General features: G+C 54.4%; 1 protein-coding gene across 1 annotated transcript; it reads right to left on the bottom strand.

Annotated features, from left to right (window-relative positions):
- Positions 1-73: 73 nt before the first annotated feature.
- On the bottom strand, positions 74-3,048 carry LOC116963412 (caveolin-3). Its single transcript, XM_033000118.1, has 2 exons — positions 2,902-3,048; positions 74-432 (listed from the first exon to the last, which is right to left on the bottom strand). The coding sequence occupies exons 1-2, from the start codon at positions 3,013-3,015 to the stop codon at positions 91-93; spliced, it is 456 nt and encodes a 151-aa protein (XP_032856009.1). The 5' UTR covers positions 3,016-3,048; the 3' UTR covers positions 74-90.
- Positions 3,049-21,118: the final 18,070 nt, after the last annotated feature.

Below are 21,118 nucleotides of genomic sequence, written 5' to 3'. Positions count from 1 at the left end.
CAAGGAGCATCCCAACAGCTCGGGCCCCGCGCATGTCCCTGTGCCCGGGGGGGTGGCTGTGCGAGGGCTGGCCGGGGCGGCTGTAGGGACCTAGATCTCCTTCCGGAGAGCAACCCTGACGTTGCTGCAGATCTTAGAGAGTGCCTCGAAGAGCGGGTCGCAGAAGGTGTGGATGCAGAGGGAGTAGATCCGGCTGACGCACTGGATCTCTATCAGGTAGCTCTTGATGCAGGGCACCACTGCCCAGATGTGGCAGAAGGAGATGAGGGCAAAGAGGAAGCCCCAGACGACTGCCAGGGGGATGCCCAGGATGGCGGAGAGCAGCCGGTAGCACCAGTACTTGCTGACGGTGAAGGTGGTGTAGCTGGTTTTCCAGACGCCGTCAAAGCTGTATGTTCCCACAGGCTCAGCTATCACATCCTCGAAATCCACCTGGGAGGAGAGGAGGTGGAGGTAAAGGGGGCTTGGGAGGGGGGGGGGGGGTGACAACGGCTCCGTGCAAGGCTGAGGATCTGCGGCACCGTGAGAGGGGAGCTGGGCTGGGGGTGCTGGGCTCTTGGAACGGGAGCTGGGCGCGGGAGTGTTTACTCCGGAGGAGGCCAGAGCCTGTTCCTGCCCTTTTTTAGCATTCAGGGACATGGGCTGCCTGCTCGGCAAGGTGGTTTGTGCTAATAAAAAGTCCAAGAGCCCTCTTGATTTACGATTTATTTATTTCTGTGTGTGGAGGTGAGGTGCTCAATTCTGTCTGTCTGCGTTCTGTCTGAAGAGGGAGAGAGATCGGCTGGGCCATGCCCTTACAGGGCTGGCGCTGTTATGTGCAGGCATTGGGAGTGTCTCTGAATGGCAAATACTCTTAAAAGCCTCTGAACCACACTTAGAGATCTCATTGTGGTGTAATTCATTTCTAGGGAATTTGTAAGCCAGGCTCTCTGCCTTGAAAAATAGCATGGCCTTTCCTTGGGAAGCTAGCACGTCTCTTTGTACTTTTACGTTAAACTGTAATATCCATTCTGGTTTCGGAAGCACTTTGATCATAAAATCGTTCTGCAGCACCTCTAATTTCCTGGAGTGGGCAGGAGGTACGGGGAGAAATATTGAGGTGGGTTGGGGACCAGCGGCCCTGGGGAAAGCCCAGGTGGGCTGGAGCAGCAGGTCTGCGCAGCTGCCTGATGAGCTCGTCAGGGGCAATTAATGAAGGGGGCAGCGGGCTATAAGAGCCGTCTCTGCCTTGCTGCTCCTTTGGCTAGCTGGGATCCAGAGGTGGGTCCGGAGGAGTGGTGGAGGCTGAGCCTGGGAGCTGCCCTGGGGTGTCTGGGGACCGGCACTCACAGGTACCTTCTGCTGCTGCTCGGCCTGGGAGGAGGCTTCAAAAGCTCTGTAAAGCTGCTGGGGCTGGGGCTGCAGCTCCAACTGTGACGCGGTCTCAGATTCTGGCTGTGGCGCTGTAATGCCCAGGATGGGTTTATCTATGGCTGCAGGAACCCTTCAGCCTGCAAAGCTCCCTTGCTCCCCTCCACCCGGTGCCTCTGCCTCCGGGCGTTCAGAGCATTGCGTGCTTTAATGCCCCGGGGTGTTTTCCAGTGTGGTCCTGCCCACGGGGGAGAGCGGGCTTCGGCTTTCCCTTCGGGATGCTGTTGAGAGGCAGTGGGGTGAGTCGCGTTCCCTGTCCCGGGGCTGGCTCTGCGCTCCCTCCCCAGCGTTATCGGCTGTGCTATTTTTAAGGTGGGAGGAACGCTAGGTAGCTTGAGCAAACGCTCTGAAAACTTCCAAAGCTGGTGAAGCGGCAGTGTGGCCACGTAAGTGGGTGAGCTTGATAATCCTCTTACAGGCTTTTGGGGATCCCTGAGCGGGAAAAGGCTGGGGTGGGGGAATGGGGCTGGCATGAGGGGTTAGGGATGGCCTGGAAGGCAGCGGCACTGCCCCCCAGCAGTAGACACCTGAGCTGGGGAGCAGGTAGATGCACCCCAGAGCACGGGCCGTCCCGGTCCCTGCCGTGCTGGTGGCAGGATGGTGCTGCCTGCAGCCCAGCACCCTGCGAGCCCCGGGCCAGGGCTCTCGGGGGGTGCTGGCACGGGGTGGCGCAGATGTGGGACACGCTCGAGATACCGCGGCGCCCGGCAGCCGTCACGGGCACGTCCCGCTGTGCCCGAAGGGTGCCCAGCTACGGCTGTCACCGTCACAGCTCGTCGCGGGGGGCTTTTAAACTGGCCACACCGTGGTTTTAGCTGTAGTAGTGTTTGAACGCACCAGTGCAGGCTTGCATTTCACCACCACGATCAAGGTCACGGCCCGTTACGAAGCCTTTGTGAGCAGGCTTAGGGCGTGCTGTACTTTCTGGCACATCATCCACTTTGATCTCTCAAATACAGTTTTAACAAAACCCTTCCATGTCCTCCTGTTCTCCTTTGGGCCAAAATTATCTTTGACATAATGCTAACAAAGCTTAGAGCAGCCATGTTTCGGTGGTCAGCATTCAGGAAAATGCTTCCCTGTTCAGCTAAGACTGAGAACTCCTCTTGATCAAAAATAGACCGAGGAGGCTTGCTGCAGCCTCCTGCTGCCACGGGGGAGAAACAACCTTCTTCCAAACAGCAACACGTGTCTACGTGCTCTGACTGTCAGGTCTTGAAGGTGAGCGGTCTTTCTCCAGGGTTCCCTTTAAATGGGTGATATGGGCTCACCCTGTTTTATTTTTGGCTCCCCGCTTACAGCTACAGAGGAGGGCATCTCCATAAATTTTCGAGCTACACCCCGTGAAGTTGGAGAGTGTGTTCCAGGAATGGGAAATATTGCATTAATTGGAGCCAGGCATGCCACCCGGCCGGCTGCAGGACGGCGGTACCGATACACTGGTTAAGGGGGCGGCGGCGCTTCTACAACACAGTGCGGGGAAAGTCCTACCTTGACGACGTCCTCGTTTATGTGCTTTGGGTCTCTGTTCACCAGGTCGATCTCCTTGGTGTGCTGGTCCTTGATGATGATCCTCTCCTCCAGCTCGGTCTGTTCCTCTGCCATGGCTGCTCTGGCTCCGGACGCTGCCGGAGCGGGGAATTGGGGCTCTGCCGGAGGAGGACCCGGGGTGGGCAGGGTGGGAGGCACTGTCCCCCCCCCCCGCTGCAGCAGCAGCAGCTGCCCTGTGCCCCTGGCAGGGCTCCAGGCTAAAATTAATGCCGTGCCTCCTGCGGCCGCTCCGGAGTGTCCCTTAAAGGGGCTTTGCTGGGGACAGCCCCCACGGTGTCACCTCGGGGGGGGGAGGATGGGTGGGTGGGTGGGTGGGTGCTGGCCCTCGAGCCGGGGCAAGGATGGCATGGGGTGGGTGGGTGTGCAGCCCCCCGGCCCGCCTGTGCAGGTGGGATTTTCTCCTGGTGTGGGGAGGCAGCATGGGAGGAAGGGTGCCCAAATTGTGGCTGGAAGTCCTCAAAAGCCTGAGGGAAACAGTTGTTTACGAGGGAAATTGTTTATGAATCTGCAATTCAAGTGGCTCAGGGGAGGCAGGAACAATGTCTATAAATATCGCCCAGAGAAGCCACATTGTCCTGGGATGGCCAGTGAGCCCCGGGGTCCCTCCGGGAGCTCAGAACGTGGCTCACGGTATCAGCTTGGATTCCTTCGATTCCAGCTTTTTCGAGGAAATCCAACAGACCAACCCACAGAGCTATAATGCTCGGGATATCTCCTCCAGGAACACGGGGCACAGTGACATTTAGCGTATAAACGAAGATTTATTGAACTCGTGATCTGTTTTGATAACCCTCATCAATCTCCTCAGTGCTCGCTTGGCTTCTGTGAACTGGAGGTTTGTTCGAAATTAATGGTTTCGTGGAAAAAAAAAAAACAAACAAAAAACAAACAAAAAACCCCCCCAACCAAACAAAACCAACCAACCAACCCCCCCCCCCCCCCCCAAGCTGTTGTCCAGCCTCTTGTTCACAGCGGTGTTTGTGTGAAGCCGTGCTGGGGTGACAGCCCTCGCCTGTCCCTTGGCTGGGGGCTGCCCTGCGGGTGCTCTGACCCCTCCCGGGCAGTGCTGGGGGTGCCCTCGGTGACACCCGGCCAGGCTGCCGGGGTGACAGCCGGTGGTTGTGCCTCCCCCCACAGCGAGCCCCACGTGTTGGTACCCCACGCTGCAGCGTCTGGGGCGGGGGGACAAATCCTCTCGAGGCAGCGACTGTGTCTTAACCCTGTTCGTGTTGTGTTCTCCAGCCCCGTTTATCTTCTGTTTCGCGTGTGAAATGGCAAAGGTTTCTCTGCCTGGGAGGTGCTCTGGGTTTCCTTGTTGAGGTGAAACGTTGCCCCTGGGAAGTGACATCCGTGTGGTTTTGCAGAGGAGCAGGGCGGGGTCCCCGGGCAGCACCCGAGGCTGGGGGTGCTGTGGGTGCGTGCTTTTCCCTTCCTTCACGCCTTTTGTGCCGGTACAACAATTTGAAAGCGAGAAGGGGTGGAGAGGGCCGGGCGCCTGGCTGGTTGAGGAGGGGGAGGCAGTGCCCCGAGGTGTCGGCACGACCACTGAGCGTGGAAGCGGCCGCTTCGGAGGGCGTGCGCTCGGCTGGCACGGCGGGGGGAGTATTTTAACAGCAAAAGGCTGCTGCCTTCCAAAGCCATCAGTGCCTGTGCAGTGCCGTCTTTATCAAACCCACGTGGCCGGGTGCCTGGAGCTTTCAGCGCTTCAATGGTTTCGTTCCAGCCCTTGGAGTTGATATAATACAGTGGAAGAGCACAATCCCATTTTTGCATTTGGCCGAGGCGTCGCATGTCTCCCGGGCATATTAATTTTCCCTGAGAACTTGTGATGGTGAGGGCCTGGCTGTGTGTCACCGCAGGTCGAAGGCTGCTAGATTCCTCTAACTCCTCCTGCTGCCTGTGGGTTTTTTTTCAGTATTTTTTCTGGAGTCAGGGATTTTTTTCAGTACTTTTTCTGGTACCTCAGTCTGGAAACTGTTTTTCTTGAGATTTCTGCTCTAGTGAAAGCAACGTGGTGATGCTCTGGGGTGTGACATATCCGTGGCTAAACCTGTGATGAGTGCGGCTTGTCAGAGCCCCCCCCGGCTGCTCCTGTAGGGAGGGACAGGGCAGAGCTGGGGGTGGGAGAGGAACCGCGCGAACCCGCGGGGTGTCACAAGAGGAAAGGAGGCACTGGTGGGGAAGGGGTGAGCTCTGGGAAGGTTTGTGAGCGTGGGGTTGTGGGTTTAAATCTGGGCAGGTCGGTTCTGGTGAGGAGCGCCTGTCAGTGACCCCAGCCTGGCTGCGTTCCTCCAGGTACAAGGATGCTGGCAAAGCCCCGGCTCCATGTCCCCAACCCCGCTGGGGCTTTGGGAGCCCCCTGGGCTGGAAGAGCCCGGGCCCCACGTGGGCTGGCATCACCCGTAACAAAACTCCCTGCCCCAAACCTTTGGGCACCAGCTGTAAGGCCAGCCCGGCTCTGTCCCGGCTGAATTCCTCTCTAGCAAAGTTCCGCAGCACCGCTGCTGCGGTGGCTGAGCAGATTGGGAACGGTGGGTGGGTTGTTTATTTGTTTTTGTTGTGTTTTTTTTTTTTTTGTTGTTGTTGTTGTTGTTTTTTTTTTGTTTTTTTTTTTTGCAAAATAAGCTGTTTTCCCTTTCCTTTCCCTTTGCTCTGAGCTGAGGGGACACACCGCTGGCGTGAGCGGAGGCGGCGTGCGTGCGTAACCGGAGCACTGCGCCCTTGGCTGGGAACCAGCGCCGAATTTAGGAGGCACAGCTGCTCCTGGCAGAGCTGTCCCCCCGACAGACAGAGGAGTGCCACACGAGGTATTTGCTCCGCTGCATGTTCCTCCACCCGTGGAAGGCTTTACACCAGGAAGGGGGGTTTGGTGACCTGCCCTCCCTGCGGTCCGGGTGACTCAGGGCTGGGGGGGGGGGGATGGCAGGGCCATGCTGGGGTGCAGCCTGTGCTCGCCCCGGCGTTGCTGGGCCCTGCCCCACCTCTCGGATGGGATTTCTAACAGCTTGAGTCACTGGCTGTCTTTAGGCTCGGGCTGGGCTGGTCCTTGCTGTCTGCCTCTGGGCATGGGGCTTTGGTGTCCCGGGCGTGGGGGTAGGAAAATGTGAACCCACGTAGTGGTCAGCGTGCAGTTAGTAAGAGTCTCGAGTAGCAATGAGAGAGAGAGGAGGAATATTCTGTTGCACTGTAGGGGCTATAAATGAATCTATTTCTGAGTACTTTAAGACTGCGAATGCAACACCGTGTAAAAGCTTGGTGTGCAGACGTCACAGTGGACTAACAGTAATGTTAGTCTGCTAATAACTCATGGCAACCAGAAGTTTAATTGCTAAGAAAACAACAGCACTTTTAGCAAATATCAATGCTCCAGTGGGGATGGATGTAGATGAGATGCATTGAAAGAATTTGCTGGCCACGGCTTCTCTTGTGGAGACCCTCTCCCAGCGTGGCCATGAAAGAGACTGAGCTTCTAATTTAGTGGCAGTGCCCTACACTGGCACCAGCAAAAAAGTCATCATGCCTTTCAGTATGAAATCTGGCATTCGTATAGCAAATACATTCCTCTTTCCAAATCAAGGGCTTCTCCTTGCAGAGTTTTTCTTGCACCAGCCTGCCCGGGCTCCAGGCAAGTCCTTGGCTTCAGTTGGTCCTCTCATCCCCTGAGCCCAGCCACGCTCAGCCAGCCCTTGCCTGTCCGTCTGTCCAGCTCTGAGCGTGGAGGAAGGGGATTTGGGCTCATGCAAAGGACGGGGCAGATGGAGCGTTCCTGCATGCATGGGGCACGCTTGGGTGTTTTACAACCCAGGTCCCCACCCCGGTGCAGGATTCTGGCGTGTGCCCATTACCAGAGGATGGCTCCTACCCTGTAAATACGACATTGCTGGTGGCCACTGCAGCGAGAAGCCGCTTTTATTCAGCTCTTTGTTGCTGCTGTGCTCTCTTTCCTGTTCTACGAGCAGCTCTTCTTGAAAGTTTGTGCCGCGGCACTGACGGAGGAGGAGGAGGTGCCACTGCTCCGGTGCTGGGGTCACCGTTTCAGTCGGGAGCTTACCAGAGAATCAGGGCTCGGGCATCATCCGGAAACCTTCCCAAGCCATCAGGTATGGCTTAGGACGTGAAGGAGACTCCGCTGCTTCTGTTTAGCATGGAGCGTTTCCCGTGCTCCCCGTGCATCAAGCCTTTGAAGGCTTTTTTTCCCTCCCAGGAAAAGGGGAAGAGGCAGGGGAGGCGAGCTGGCGGGAGCAGGGCCGGGCTGGGCAGCGGAGGTGCAGGACGTGCCTGCTCGGTGCCGCTCGGGTCACTTCTTGTTCTCCGGCCTCTCCGGGGGACGCTCGTGGGGCTCGCTTGGCCGCGGTGCCTGGGTGCTGCTCCCCTCGCCGCCCCGCTGCGATTCCCCCGCGCCCGGGGGCGCCTGCGGGAGTCGAAGCCCAGCTGCACTGACGTTCGAAACTTTGAGAACACTTGTTAGGAAACCTTGAGACCAGTTTCCCTCGGCAGAAGCAAAGAATTACCGTTGCCCGCCCCCCTTCTCGACCAGCCTTATACCTGATCTCAAGGCGAGTATTGCTTTTGGTAGACGGATTATCAAAACCTGCACTGGCTGGGGGCTAGAAGTACTGCTGCTATGAACTTAGCCATCTAGAGATCAGCTAAATAACCTGCTGCTTGGTCCCAGCAAGCAAAATCTATTTCTCTTGAGCAGAGAAGAATAAAGCAGAAATAAATCTTGCAGAAATCAAATCTCCTATGAAAATAGAGAGACCAGAATTGCAGTGAAAAAATAGTAAAGAAGGAGAAGAAATTGGGAACTTTTGCTGCCGAGTCCTCTGAGAGCATGAGGTATGCTCTGTGAGAGGGGAGAGCTGGGTATAAAGTGATGCTGGAAAATTAAGTCTTAGGATAAAGCAGGAGGACTGACTCAGTGTGTAATCCTGACCTCAGGGGCTTTTAATCCTTCAGCAGGGTTTAGTATGTGTAGCAAGGCAAGCAAATGAATATTTCAAGTGAGTGGAAGGGAGTGAGGGTAAGGGATCAGCTCTGCCTTCAGTGCTTGTGGCAGAGCTCTCCTTTCATCTTTTTTTAAAAAGCAAAACAAAACTACTTTCATGTCTCCTTCCCACGAGCATCTTTTATCCCTTCTGATTATCTGTTGCAGGTTAAAGCTCAGTTTTAATGATCCGTTCCCTCGTGTTACTTCTCCCTGAAAATGGGAGCTGGCTGTGTGATCCTCCCCTTGATTTCTCCTGCATCCTGCAGCCCTGATGCTGTGAGCAGAGGCTTGGGGCTGGGTCTCCTCTGGTGGCAGGAGAACGTGTGTGCAGGCTCGGCAGCGCTGGGCTGAGTTTCTCTTACTTTGGGTAAAAAATCTGCAAACCTGGCTGATGGATCTGTGAACAGCTGATCCTCTCCTTGTCTTCCTTTGCTGGCTTGCAGGAGCACCAGGATGAGCCGTGGGCAATGACTTCATGCCGTGTGAGGTTTGCACTTTGCAGCGCCTCGAGTTTCATGTACAGTGATCATTTATAATTAAACAAGTTGGATTGAAATGCACAGGAGGAACATAAAGCCCCAGGTAAGAAGTGTTTAATGCACGTTTTTGCTGGTCAACTTGAGAACAATTGGGGAACGATGCGCGCTTCCAAGCGAAAGGGATGAGTCTTCTCTGTCTGCCTCGAGTTCCCCCTCTCACAGGGACTGCAAGCCCGAACTCTCCTTGCTCACAAACGGCACCTCACCCTTTTCCTGCCCTGGATCTCCTCTCTGTTAGTGTGAAAGAGGAATCCAGTCTTGCTGGAGCTATTAGTGTCAGAGCCCTTGGGTGAAAGGCCTGGCCCCTGTAGGTGCAGAGACCAGCACCCTGCCTCCCTGCAAGCCGCCCGGGCTCTCCTGTGTTTAGGCGAGTCCTCACTCATTAGTACTTGAGGACTGAGGCTTACAGAAGATACAGAGGGTAGGGATTTAATAGCATTACTATTTCGGGGGCAGCTAAAATAAGTGGCTGGCAAAGAAAACTTTGAGTACAAGCTCTGTCGTGTTCAATATCAATTAAAATTAAATTTCACTGAGGAAGTACAGAAAAACATTCATTTATCATTCAGGTCTTCTTAGTTTGTTTCAGTTCAAAGTGTTTTGCCCTTTAAAAGAGAGAGAAAGCCTATGAATATCAAATTCATGCCCCTGTGGACACACAGCCACCTCATCTTTTTGCGTTATTGTCTCGGCTGCAGATGCTGGGGTAGGAGGTTGAGATGGAGCTCGAGGAGCTGCGGGTGCTCTGGAGGGCGAGGGCTCAGGGCCGGCTGGCGCTGCCGCAGGCGCGAGCAGGAGGGGACAAGCGTTGGGTCACCCAGAGCAGAAGCTGGACTGTCCCGGTGGAAATCCTGGTCTTTATTTGTAGTGGACCCCCTCGATGCAGAGGAGGGAGGGAGAGCTCAGCTGTGACATAAGACATGTGAAGTTGCATTTCATCCTACGGTCCACAATCAGCAATTCTTCCTTTTGTCTTTAATTTGAGTTCTGAGCTGCTCTTTTGCTTTGGCCGTGCTCGTCGCGGGTCTGGGCTGCTGGCAGCGAGATGTCCCCCAGGGCCGAGGGGGATGGGGCTGCCCTCCCACGGGGAGGTAGCAGGTCGGGGCGGGGGGGGGGGGGATACCGAGGAGTTGGTATCACATTAAAGCACCCCAGGTGCTGAAGAGTTTCTGCTTTTAATGCTGTGTTTAAAGATACCAGTGCGCTGGGGATCACACAAAGCATCTACAGCTGCATTTCTTGTTACGCAGCTCGTCAGGCACTAATTGAGCCTGTAAGTAACTGCTAGCTATTTCCTAATTCCCTCTTAATCACATTCTTATGGCTGTGGGCAAAGCTACCTTTAAAATGTGGAACGAATGACTGTGTCCCCTGTCAGGTTAGAGGGGAGGAGTGCTGGAGGAGCAGGGATGTGCCCAGAGCCCCCGCCTGCCCCTGGCCCATCTTGGGGACACACGGGGTGCTGTGAGCCCTGGCCGAGGGGCTGGGGGGGTCCCCGAGGCCGGGCAGGGCTGGGGGTGTCTCGCTGGACAATGACAAGTTTGCTCTGAGAAAAACTGGCTTGGTGTAACCAGCGGGATGTTGTTCCTCCTCCGCTGAAGGGACAGGAGGGCAGTTTTGGAGCGGGCCCCTTTCAGCTTGTGTTTGTATCTTCTCTCCATCTCAGCTCTTTTCTCTCACACCAGCACTCTAAATTCCTTTGGATTTTCGTTTTAAAATAGCCTTGCTTGGCTTTTCCTTATCAAGCAAGAGTCTTTTCTTGATTTATCACTTGTGACATAACCAACTGGGTCTGATAATCAGATTTAACTAGTTGGTGTGCTGCTGGTTAGAACTAGGGTCCAAACTTGCCTTTAGCTATTATTTATCCTGGTGTTATTATTTTTTTTCTTTAACTAAAACCCATGCAGCAGTAGAATAACGCTTTCCTTTTCAGCAAAGAGCAACACTGCTCCAAGCTGCACGGTCAGGAGCCAGGTAATGAAGGGGGGGGGTTACTGCCAGCATGCCAAAGGCTGCAGCTGTGGCGCGAAGGATTGTTTTGCATCAAGGCACAGCAATGGGAAAACAGGTAGTTAAACCTGCCCTGCTGGCAGGAAAATAACCCCGAGCAGGGGCTGTGCAACACAGGTTTAAGGTAAGAAGGAAGTGAATGTGTGTGTGTGTGCCCCAGAGGGGCGAGGCATGGAGCTCCGACGGGCTCAGCCCGTGCTCCAAAGCTGCCCCCTTTCTCTTCTCGGGAGCAAGCAGCCCTGCGGCGGTGCTGGGCACCGGGCTTTGCAGTTGGCAAACCTGCCGGGACGCGGCTGGGCTCGGGAGCTGGCGCTGAGCCCCGGGGACACGGGGACGGCCGGGCAGGTTTTACCCCATCACGTTGTGCAGCCTGTCCCCGGGGGGGGGGCAGGGGCCAGCGCCCCTCTCCATCGGCACCTTTTCTGCTGCCCAGCAATCCCCCGGGGAGCCACGCCGGCGGGACACTGGGGGCAGATGATGGCATGTGACACCCTACTACCTTATCGCTATATTTTTAGGAATGGCTAATTCTGCTGTCTGGGTTATTTAGCTTTGCTGCGCAGCACCTATTGCCAAAATCGCGCAGAGATGAACCAGAGCTGCAGTTGTAAAATTAAACAAACCCTTCTGTGACTGCCCAGGGCAGCCGTTTCGGCCGGAGCTGGCTGACTGCTGGCGTAAAGCGGCACTCGGGGAGCAAGGCCAAGTGGGGTGCAGGATTCCATCACCCGGAGTGGGAGCAGCGTTCAGCTGGGGTGTAAGTAGGAGCTTTGGGGTCAGTACTCGGTCTGTCAACCTCGGTGTGACAGCGGGGGCTGGCTGCGGGGGCTGGCTCCTGTCCTGGGTGGCCCCCAGGTCCTTTCTCATTCCACAGCCCCGAGTTGCTGCCGCGCAGAGGAGCCCCTGGCATGCTGTGAGGACAGACTGTAAATCCCCTTTTGGTTCCGCTCCCTCGTGCGCACGTGCCCCGCGGCAGCAGAGGGACCGCGCTGGCTGCCCTGGGCGCGACGGAGGGCGCTGGGGGAACAGAACCGGAGCACGTCTCCTCGCAGCCTGCCCCTGGGTGCAGCAAACCCGTTGCTGTTAAAAGGAAGGTCTTACTGATGATTTCAGGACGCCGCTTTCATCCTCCAGACTGGCATTTTTTGACGACATGGAACAGGTTTGAGAGAAAGGAGAGCAAGTGTTTGACCCTCTCTGAGGTCCAAGAGAGATCAGGGGAAAATTCACCCTGTTGCAATGACGGGAGCGTGCATGTGGCCTGGGCCAGCGAGGTGGCTGCCTTGGCCATCTAGGAGAGCTGCTCTGGCATCTGGGAAGCCCTTTGCTTCCCCACGAGGAATGGCTGATGGTTTTCCCCCTTTCTCAGGAGGTTTTACAGTGCACTCTCATATACTCCAGTGCAGCAGAGAGGTGACATGGTTTAAAGACAGGGGCTCAGGAGCCCAGTCCTGCTTTGAAAGGAACTAGGCTGAGTTGAGCTTTGAACAAAACACTGCATGAAGTGTTTGTGCGAGGCAGCCAAAGCTGAAGTGCAGAAAGCAATGCCTGTTACCGCTCATAAATAAGAAAAGATGCTGCTCTTCGGATGATGTCATGGCAAAGATGTGCAGAGGGATTTTTGCAGTCTTGATCGATCCTGCTTAGCTGTGGCATGTCCAGGAGGCTCCTAATGCCTGCAAACAAAATCCTTTCAAGCCCTGGAAGGCGGGAGGTTGTCTCTTAATAACCCACTGCAGAATATAGATGCCTATTTCTAGCACTGGGAGCTTTGCATGTGAAAGGTTTCAGCTGCTCTTCCCTGTCCTGTTCTTGTTCTGCCCTATTGTGGTACTCCTCTGTCTGAGAGTGGCTGTCTGAAAGCTCAGTACTGGGGTGGACTCAGGCTCCAATGTAACTGCTGATTATTTTTCCCCCCCAGAATAGCAATTTTAGAACCAAGGTCGCCAGCCAAGTGGTGTTCCCGTGGCACTGGTGGGCTAGCTGGCTGGCAGGGCTCGGGTCGGGGGTCCCCGCAGGTCGTGTGAGCCCTGAAGTGGCAGTGGGGTTACTTTAAGCCAGAAGAAAGGATGAGAAGCTTGTGAGCACCTAATATCCCAGCTTAGTATGTGAACAGCTGCTAAAAAACAGTGCTAAAGAGACTGGCAAATATAGTAACATGAGAAGAGAGTTTCCCATCTCCCTCTCCTCTGGGTGAATGTCTCATCTATGGCATTGCACGTGGCAAAGTGCAACTGGAGAAATACTGCCTGCTCAGTTAAAGTATATATAAAAACTGTGGTCCGGTTCTGTAAAGCCAGAGTGACCTCTCAACATTTAAAGGTAAGTCTTTGTTAAACATGAAAAAGGCTTTCCATTCCCTGAAAGATCAGACTGTTAGGAACGGATTGCTGTGTGACTGTGCTCTGGGGTGAGTTACCGTGCTGTTCCCTCCTGGGCTTGAGCAGGGTGATACATATGTTGGGTTTTCTTGGGTACGGATGCCTCACGCGGGCGTCTCAAGCTGGTTCGCTGCTCTCCAGGGACCCCGACTGCAGGCTGCAGCCCCCGGCACAAATCCTGCCACGGAAGCTGCGGGCAGCTTGCCCGGTGCTGAGCCTGGCCGGCTGCTCCTGGCCCGATCTTGACTGCGGCAGGCGCCGGGTCCGCATCGGGCAGGGTTTCTTCCGTGGGGTTTCAGTCGCTGTTGCCACTCGCATTTTTAAACCTGAGCATCAGCTGCTGCACTGCGAAGGTAAGAACTCTGTGGCAAGAGACCCAGGCACAGACCTTACCCTGCCGAGAGACAGAGTTTTCAGAGCTTCAAGGTGTGGTTCATGGTTTCCAGGCTGATTTACAGCTTGGGGAGATGGGTTTCAGAGCGCAAATGAAAACTTGGTGGTTATTGCTGGAACTCCATGTCACTTTTGTTCTCCCTTGATACTTGACAGCATTACAGGTATTTTCTTCCACATTTGCCATTTCATCCATCAGTCTCAATGTGGGGTATGTCCTTGCAGCCTGCTCACGGTCTTGCAACTGACACAATACTGGCTGGTTTGCCCTGAGCCCTCCCTGCGCTGAGGATGGCTGGTGCAGCTGAGCAGAGCAGAGGCAGGGTTTTTTTGGGGGGGAGGGAAGCAGGTGGGGAGCTGGAGGGGCAGGGATGATTTCGGCAGAGGCGGTTGCGGCTCTGGGGGTGTCGGGGCTGGCGGTGCTCGCTGTGGGAGCCGCAGGTCTGTGGTGGTGGCTGCCCGTGGCTATTCCCTGTGCCTTGGTGAGGGTCTGGCACGGGAGCTGCGCAGGGCAGGTGCCCTGAGAGGGCTTTGTGCCAAAAATAATGACACCTGCGGCATTAACCTTTGCCGGTATTCCCGTGGCAGCGCATCCAGAGGCTGAGATTGCAGTGTGGGTGCGGGTGGAGCAGGGGACAGGCCAGGGCTCTCCCTGTGCCCCCTGGGGCTGGAGATGCACCACGACTCTGCGGGGGTTCGCAGGGGCTTGTAAGGCAAGTGGGTAAAGCCTCCGTGGGTGAGCGCCTCGTGGAGGGCTGTTTTCTGATGGGGAAAGCATGGATGCTTCTGGTGCTACTCCCCCTCCAGCTTTGAAGGCCATCTAAAACCCACTGGCACTTTTATCTTTTCCCCTTGGCTGGTGCTGGCGGTGGGACGCTGCGTGGAAACTCCGGAGCGTGTCCCCAGGGTGCGAGCACTGGTCCTGGCTGAGTCCTGGGCTCCGGCTGCTCTGAGCGCAGGGTGCTGCTCCGGGGCTTTGCTTGCTTTTAACTTTGCAGCATCACCTGGGGAGCTGCGCCGAGCCCGGGTGGTGCCTTAGGGGGCCAAGCTGGATTCTGCCTCAGGGAAGACCCAGGTGCCTTCCTCCTGCAGCCCCTGTCAACGCAAAGTCCCTTTCCACTACCAGATACCGAATAACACTGTGAGGAAGCATTAACTCCATTTTTATTTTTTTTTTTTTTTCTTCCCAGCTAGACCTTATTTATTGAAAGCAAAATAAACCACGTGTCTTGCACAAATATTATGACATTTTGTTATTCACACTAAGTGTGATAAGTGAGCTGTTTTAGGGACTGTGGTACATGATTTATTTAGCTTGGATGTGGATATAAATCCAGTCTTTGGAGGAAGCACTGTAACTCTGTAGGAATGTGGACACTCTCACATCCACTGGAGCATAGCCAGTACCTAATGCCTAATCTGTGGTGGTTTAACGTAAATAGGGCACCTGAGACCATTTGTAACATGTTACAGGAACCAGGTGATTTCTCCAGTGTCTAAGAAGAGCTGAAAAGTGGAAGGCACATATCAGAGATCTTTAAATGGAGAAGGCAAATTCCATTTAAGATAATTTATTCAGTGCCTAGAATTATTGATTACTATGCTCAGTATAAGAGGGAGAAATAGAAGAAATATGCTTTATTTTGTTTCATTGTCTTTGTTACAGACAGCTTTTTGGAATTTCAGCTTGGACTCCCCGGAGCCTTCTCTTCTCCAGGCTGAACCCCCCCAACTCTCTCAGCCCGGCCCCCCAGGGGAGCTGCTCCAGCCCCCCCAGCATCTCCGTGGCCTCCTCTGGCCCCGCTCGAGCAGCTCCGGGTCCTTCTGCTGTTGGGGGCCCCCGAGCTGGCCCCAGCACTGCAGGGGGGGCTCCCCAGAGCGGAGCGGGTACAAATTGCCACCAAGACCCTGCCTGAGCTATGGCAGGGCCGACCACCTTGGAGGTGAGAAGGGACTCGCGGAGGAGGTGGGCAGCAGCGGGGGCGAAGGACGGTGTCAGTGCAGTGCTCGGGGTGGGGGTCAGCAGGACAGGGGCACGCATTCGGCAGGTCCAAGCCCAAGGCAGAGGAGCCGTTGCTTGGTGGGGATGCCCAAGAGGAACTGTGACACCTGGATGTGGCCGGCTTGCGGGGACGTGGGGATGTGTCCACCTTGTTCCTGGGCTGCAGCTCCGGGCAGGAGCCGGTGTCCCGATGGCCCCGTCCTCCGGGCGGGGAAGGAGCGATGTGGGGTGATTGTGAGGGCTGGAGGAGAACCTGTGACCGAGCCATGCTGAGCCTGAGGCAAAAGATGGCCAAACTCAGCCCAAAACAATGAATTGACAAAGGATATAATAGATGGAAAGAAAAAGTACAGAGGATCTAACAACATCCCAGCTATGTCAGAATCAAAAGGGATTATATTTGTGTGTGTAAATCCCTCATTGGAACTGGTATCCATATGTGGAAGAAAGCAATACTGCTTTTCTCCCCCACACACTATTTCTGGTGCTCTCTAAATTCATGCCTGAGACTCGCTGGTATTTCATGAAGAAAATGCTCAGTCTTTAGGGAAAGTAGTGCCAGAGTCCAGAAAAATAGATACTCTAATAGCCATGTGATTGAATAAATGTTATTCTTTCCCTTGTTTTTATAATAAGAAAAAGAATTTGGTGAGAAAGCTTTATCACTTTGAAGACTGACATCTTCTGTCATTTAAGCCCTACTACTTAGATATGGAGAGGGGAAAGGGGAGAGCTGCACATCCCTGAAGAAAACAAGCGAAGCAAGCGGGAGCCTTGCAAACACGGCCATGGAGCTAGAGGAGACCCTGCCAGGGCAGCTCTGAACTCTGGGCCCTGCTCCGGCGTGGCGGGGAGGTGATGCCACGTCCCCTTCATCAGGGGTTCTGGTGGAGGCCAACCTGGTGAGTTGGGACCCAACGGTTGAAGTGGGTGAGCTGGGACCCATCGGTTGAAGCGGGTGAGTTGGGACCCATCGGTTGAAGCGGGTGAGTTGGGACCCATCGGTTGAAGCGGGTGAGCTGGGACCCATCGGTTGAAGCGGGTGAGCTGGGACCCATCGGTTGAAGCGGGTGAGCTGGGACCCATCGGTTGAAGCGGGTGAGTTGGGACCCATCGGTTGAAGCGGGTGAGCTGGGACCCATCGGTTGAAGCGGGTGAGCTGGGACCCAACGGTTGAAGCGGGTGAGCTGGGACCCATCGGTTGAAGCGGGTGAGTTGGGACCCATCGGTTGAAGCGGGTGAGTTGGGACCCATCGGTTGAAGCGGGTGAGTTGGGACCCAACGGTTGAAGCGGGTGAGTTGGGACCCATCGGTTGAAGCGGGTGAGTTGGGACCCAACGGTTGAAGCGGGTGAGTTGGGACCCAACGGTTGAAGCGGGTGAGTTGGGACCCAACGGTTGAAGCGGGTGAGCTGGGACCCAACGGTTGAAGCGGGTGAGTTGGGACCCAACGGTTGAAGCGGGTGAGTTGGGACCCAACGGTTGAAGCGGGTGAGCTGGGACCCAACGGTTGAAGCGGGTGAGCTGGGACCCATCGGTCGGTCTTGGCAGTGGAGGGGGAGAGCTGAGGAGTGCGGGGGTGTGCACAGCCACCTCCACGGCTGGCCTGCCCTTCCTGAAGAAGTGTCAGCAGGAGCGAAGGGCAAGATCGACCAACGCTGTTCTGTGGTGATAAGAATCAGCCTGAAGCCCTGCTGTTGTTGATTTGAAGCCCTTTCTTGGAAAAAGCCAAAATTATTCATCCTCGGGACACAGTGGTTATAAGCAGAAGGGCAACATTTTCCAACAGTTTTTTCCCAGATAAATATAAATACACATGTGAATATTTTGTGTGCTCATGTCTGTTTTGCCATGTTCTTGGTTGCAAACTCCCTTCCCCCAACTAGGCAGAGCAATCAAAAATCCCATCTTGACATTCTCAGCTCAGTTTTTTTTTTCCAATGATATTGTGCAAATGCTTTGGGAACCGATGCACGGAGAAGGGGGTCACTCTGCATGTCTGTCACGAGTAGGGCAGAACATAAGGGGCTTAAACGTGTGAGGGAAGAGCTGGGTGTGAGGAGGAGGGGAGGGTGGTGGCAGTCCTCCCTGTTACGGGTTTCTCTCGCGTGGCTGAACGGTGATGGAGCGGTGCGGCACGCTGCTACGGCTGAATCGGAGCCTTCTGCCGATGCGAGGTGCGGTGACGTGCGGGCATGCAACACACCCGGGAAATTGCTCTTCTGAGGTGTTCTCACCATACGCTGAAGTTATTTTTCTTTGACAACAGCCCCAGCTCCTGTTTTGGACAAGGGAGCAACGTCTGCTCCACCTGTGAAGGACGAGGGCCGCTGCTGAGCTCCATCAACCTGCGAGTACAAAGGCAAGGCTAACAACAAATGTTAAATCTCAGGGGGGTCTTCCATGGGCAGAAAATCCTTCCTGTTTGTGGTAAATTACACTGGCAAACAGAAGAGGAGCAGGGTCCCTTGAGGGACTGGGGGAGGCTTTTGAAAGGGCAGTCCTAGCAGAGCTGGGCTGCTCCGAGGTGTGAGTTTGAGGTCGCGTTTCCATGGTTTGCCGTAGCTCAAGGAGCGCTCCGTGCCAGGGCTGCGGGGGGTGAATCACCTTCCCTCCCCTGGTTTTCACCCCCCGTGCTTCCACCCCGCCCTCTCATTTCTTTTATTATAACAAGGATATTTGTTACTCCCCCTGCCATGAGAGATGGTCTCAGACAACCCCTGCAGCTCTGGGCAGCTTCGGGTTTTTGGTTTGGGAATCCACATTACGCACGTTGCAGTCTGGCTCCAGTCTCCAGGCCATCTCCAGCTCTGTGCTGCTTTGGATTAAACTCTTAGCCATCCTTCTTTTACTGTTACTGCTTTTGAGGTTCTATATTTTTTTATTGTTCGGTAGCCTTTGTAAAATGGCTGTAAAATGAAAATAATAACAGTTAATCCTCTGAGGCTTTGAGCCTGACGCCTGCTTGGAGGCAGAGCTGGAATCCGCTGCGCGAGGCCGCGTTTTGCTCTCTAGCACTACCTGCCTCCAGGTCGTCGTCATAAAGCAGAAATTTATGATGGCAAAGTGTCTTCCCTGGGAAATGCAGGAGAGGGGAGGGGAAAGGTGCTAACCTGGGCTGCTGGCGTCGGCGGTGTGCTCACAGCATGAGGATGAAGGAAATCCTCAGTGGGGCCCCAGTGGGTTTCCTTTCCAGACCTAGGTGGCTGCAAGTATGGCTTTGTTCCTTCAGGAAGAGTCATATTTTTGAATATGTAGAAGACCAAAGAGCTGGGTTTACTGCCAGGCTCTTCAAGGTGGTCGTTGGAAAGAGATGCTCTGAGATGAGCAGTGCCTGGTAGTGACACTGTGCTTAGTGCTTAAAATAGCATTGCTCCAGGTCTGGAGACAGAACGGCTCGTGTAGCATGAGGTGAAGTTTAAAAAGAATTTGAACTGTCAAAAGCAGAAAAGGGCATTTGCAAACATAACACTCTGCTTTCCCAGTTACTTGTGTAACTAAATCAGCTAACCCATGTGTCATCTACAGTCCAATTCTCCTTTTATAGTAAAAACAAATATTGGAGGGACTCGGGGCCAAATGTTGCCTTTTTTTTTTTTTTTTTTTTTTTTGTCAATCTACATTGTTGGCATGGTTTCCAGAGCTGCTGAGCTACCAAATCTTGACCAGTGGCGGGAGGGGTGATGATGGTTTGCACCTTTTGGAGCCGGGCAGCATCACTGCTGCCTTCCAGGGAAGACCTTGGGCATCCCCAGCACCGTTGGTCCCCAGGGTTTGAAGCCTATTTCACCTTCCTTGTGACTGTTGCATGGACACGGCCACAGCTCCTCTTTCTTTAAAATGTCATTAATCAACCATGACTTATTACAAATGAACTGATGCCGATGGCAGTGTTGTCCCTTCTAAAACTAATGATTGGGTGTTTTCTACTTGATTTAGAAAATAGGAAGTAGAGAGGGGGGAAAAAACCCCCAAGATGTAAGCACTCCTGTCTTAATTTTGGACAGTTTAAATCAAATGGTGGTTGGTGCAGGAGCTTTATAAAATCTCTTTGTGTGCAGAGTAAGGACTGAGAGGTAACACTTTCTCCTGTGTAGAGCTCTTCTGAAAGTCTTTATTTTTAAAAAGCTTTTGTACAGACTCTTTGAAGTAGGTGAAAGGAATACTTCATAAAGGTGACTGAAGAACAGGTGTGCTCCTAGGACCTTTGAATAAAAGACAGGTGTTGGTGATAGGTATGCCAGCCTTAAATATTTTATCAAACTGGAATGACTTAACTAGAATTTTGTTTTGGATCAATGTAGTATGGGTGACCATAGGAGCTGGACATGGGCGATTTTGATGCCATCAAATATTTCAAACTTTGATTTGGATATGATTTTCCGCTTCAAAGTACAGTATTTTGTACTTTACATAACAAATAACACAAAGTGAAAAGCCTGAATATCTGACTGAAGTTTTTTTCTGGAATCTAGAGGGCTTGTTTTGGTTCAGAAAGAAGCCAAACTTTTAAACCTTTCATCCCGTTTTTCAAAATAGACATGAGGACTCAAGGTCCTGAGTGACTCCGGAGGTCAGGAGGCTTCGCATCCTCTGTCTGTCTGTCCGCCCCGCAGCTCTCCCCACATCCCTGAGCCACGCCGCGGGCATCACCCAGCCCTCTGCGGAGGGCAGCTCCAGGGGAGACGGTCTGGATGCATTTAGGGGGGCCAGCACTGCAAAACTTCTAAAACAAGGGGGTGTTTCAATGTCATTCTCTGAAGCACGGGGCGGATTTATGCTGTTGGTGACTTTTTCCATGATAATTTCATGGCACCGCAATTGCACTGTAGGGAAAGAAATCGTTCTGCAGAGCTACGAGTGGGGGGGGGGGAAACACAAAAAAACCCCAAAACAAAACAAAAGAGTATATTTAGTTTATCATAACAAATGCATCGTTGAAGGAAATCGAGGGTGATCCTGTTTTCAAGCAGCGAGTGCGGGGCTGTTCTCGGACTGAGAGCTCCATCTAGTGAGGTGCTGCTGGGGAGCCGCGTCCTGCGCCCCGAAACCCAGGGCCTGGTGCTGTGCCCGACCCTAGAGCATCCTCTGCCCGGCCCTGGCTCCGGTTTTCCTCGGGGAAAGCTGGATCTGGCGATTTGCCTCCTGAAGGAAGCAGCCGGGCACTGCCTGGCGCCCGGCGCCGAGGGCTTTTCCCGAGAGCAGGCGATGGAGCAGCCCGGCTTCGGGCCGCGGGGAGCTGCTGCCGGGCGCTTTGGGCTCACTACCAGGGGGTGGAGGGGGGAGCAAGGCTGGCAGCGGCCCCGGGGGGGCTGTGTGGCGTGTGCCTCTGTCCCGTGAGAAATAGGGCTGAGTGTGCAGGCAGTGGAAGGGAAGCGGGCGATCCTCTGAACTGCAGTTATTTCGGTCTTTAAGTCATACCTCGGGCGGGCGTTGGCACAGTGGGCACCAGCACTTCAATTTGAGCTGCTCTGCTGGGGCAGGGGAGATTTTACATCGGACTTTGGGTGAGGATGTTTTCGGAGCCCCCACCAGCCCGGCGATGCCCTGCTTGCAGACCTGCCTTTTCGCTCCTCATCCCCCCAGGCCGGTGTCGGTAACTGTTTTACCACCCGGCGGTCCCCGCTAACGCAACTTCCTCCACGGTCCCAGCCCCGAGCACCGACACGAAACGCTCATTTCCCGAGCCAAAGCTAGCCGTGTCCTCAGCGATGGAGAAAGAAGAGTTGATCCAGGTGAGGCTTTAAAATGTTAGAATTGATGTTTTGAGAAAAGTGTGCAGCTGAAAAAATACCTGGGCGAGAACAATGTGGCTCCCACCCAGAGGGCAAGCAGGGAGG

This window comes from Tyto alba, unplaced genomic scaffold (genome assembly GCF_018691265.1).
Source record: "Tyto alba isolate M040663 unplaced genomic scaffold, T.alba_DEE_v4.0 Super-Scaffold_3, whole genome shotgun sequence".
Taxonomy (NCBI): Eukaryota; Metazoa; Chordata; class Aves; order Strigiformes; family Tytonidae; genus Tyto; species Tyto alba.
This window is presented reverse-complemented; position numbering and strand designations above follow the sequence as displayed.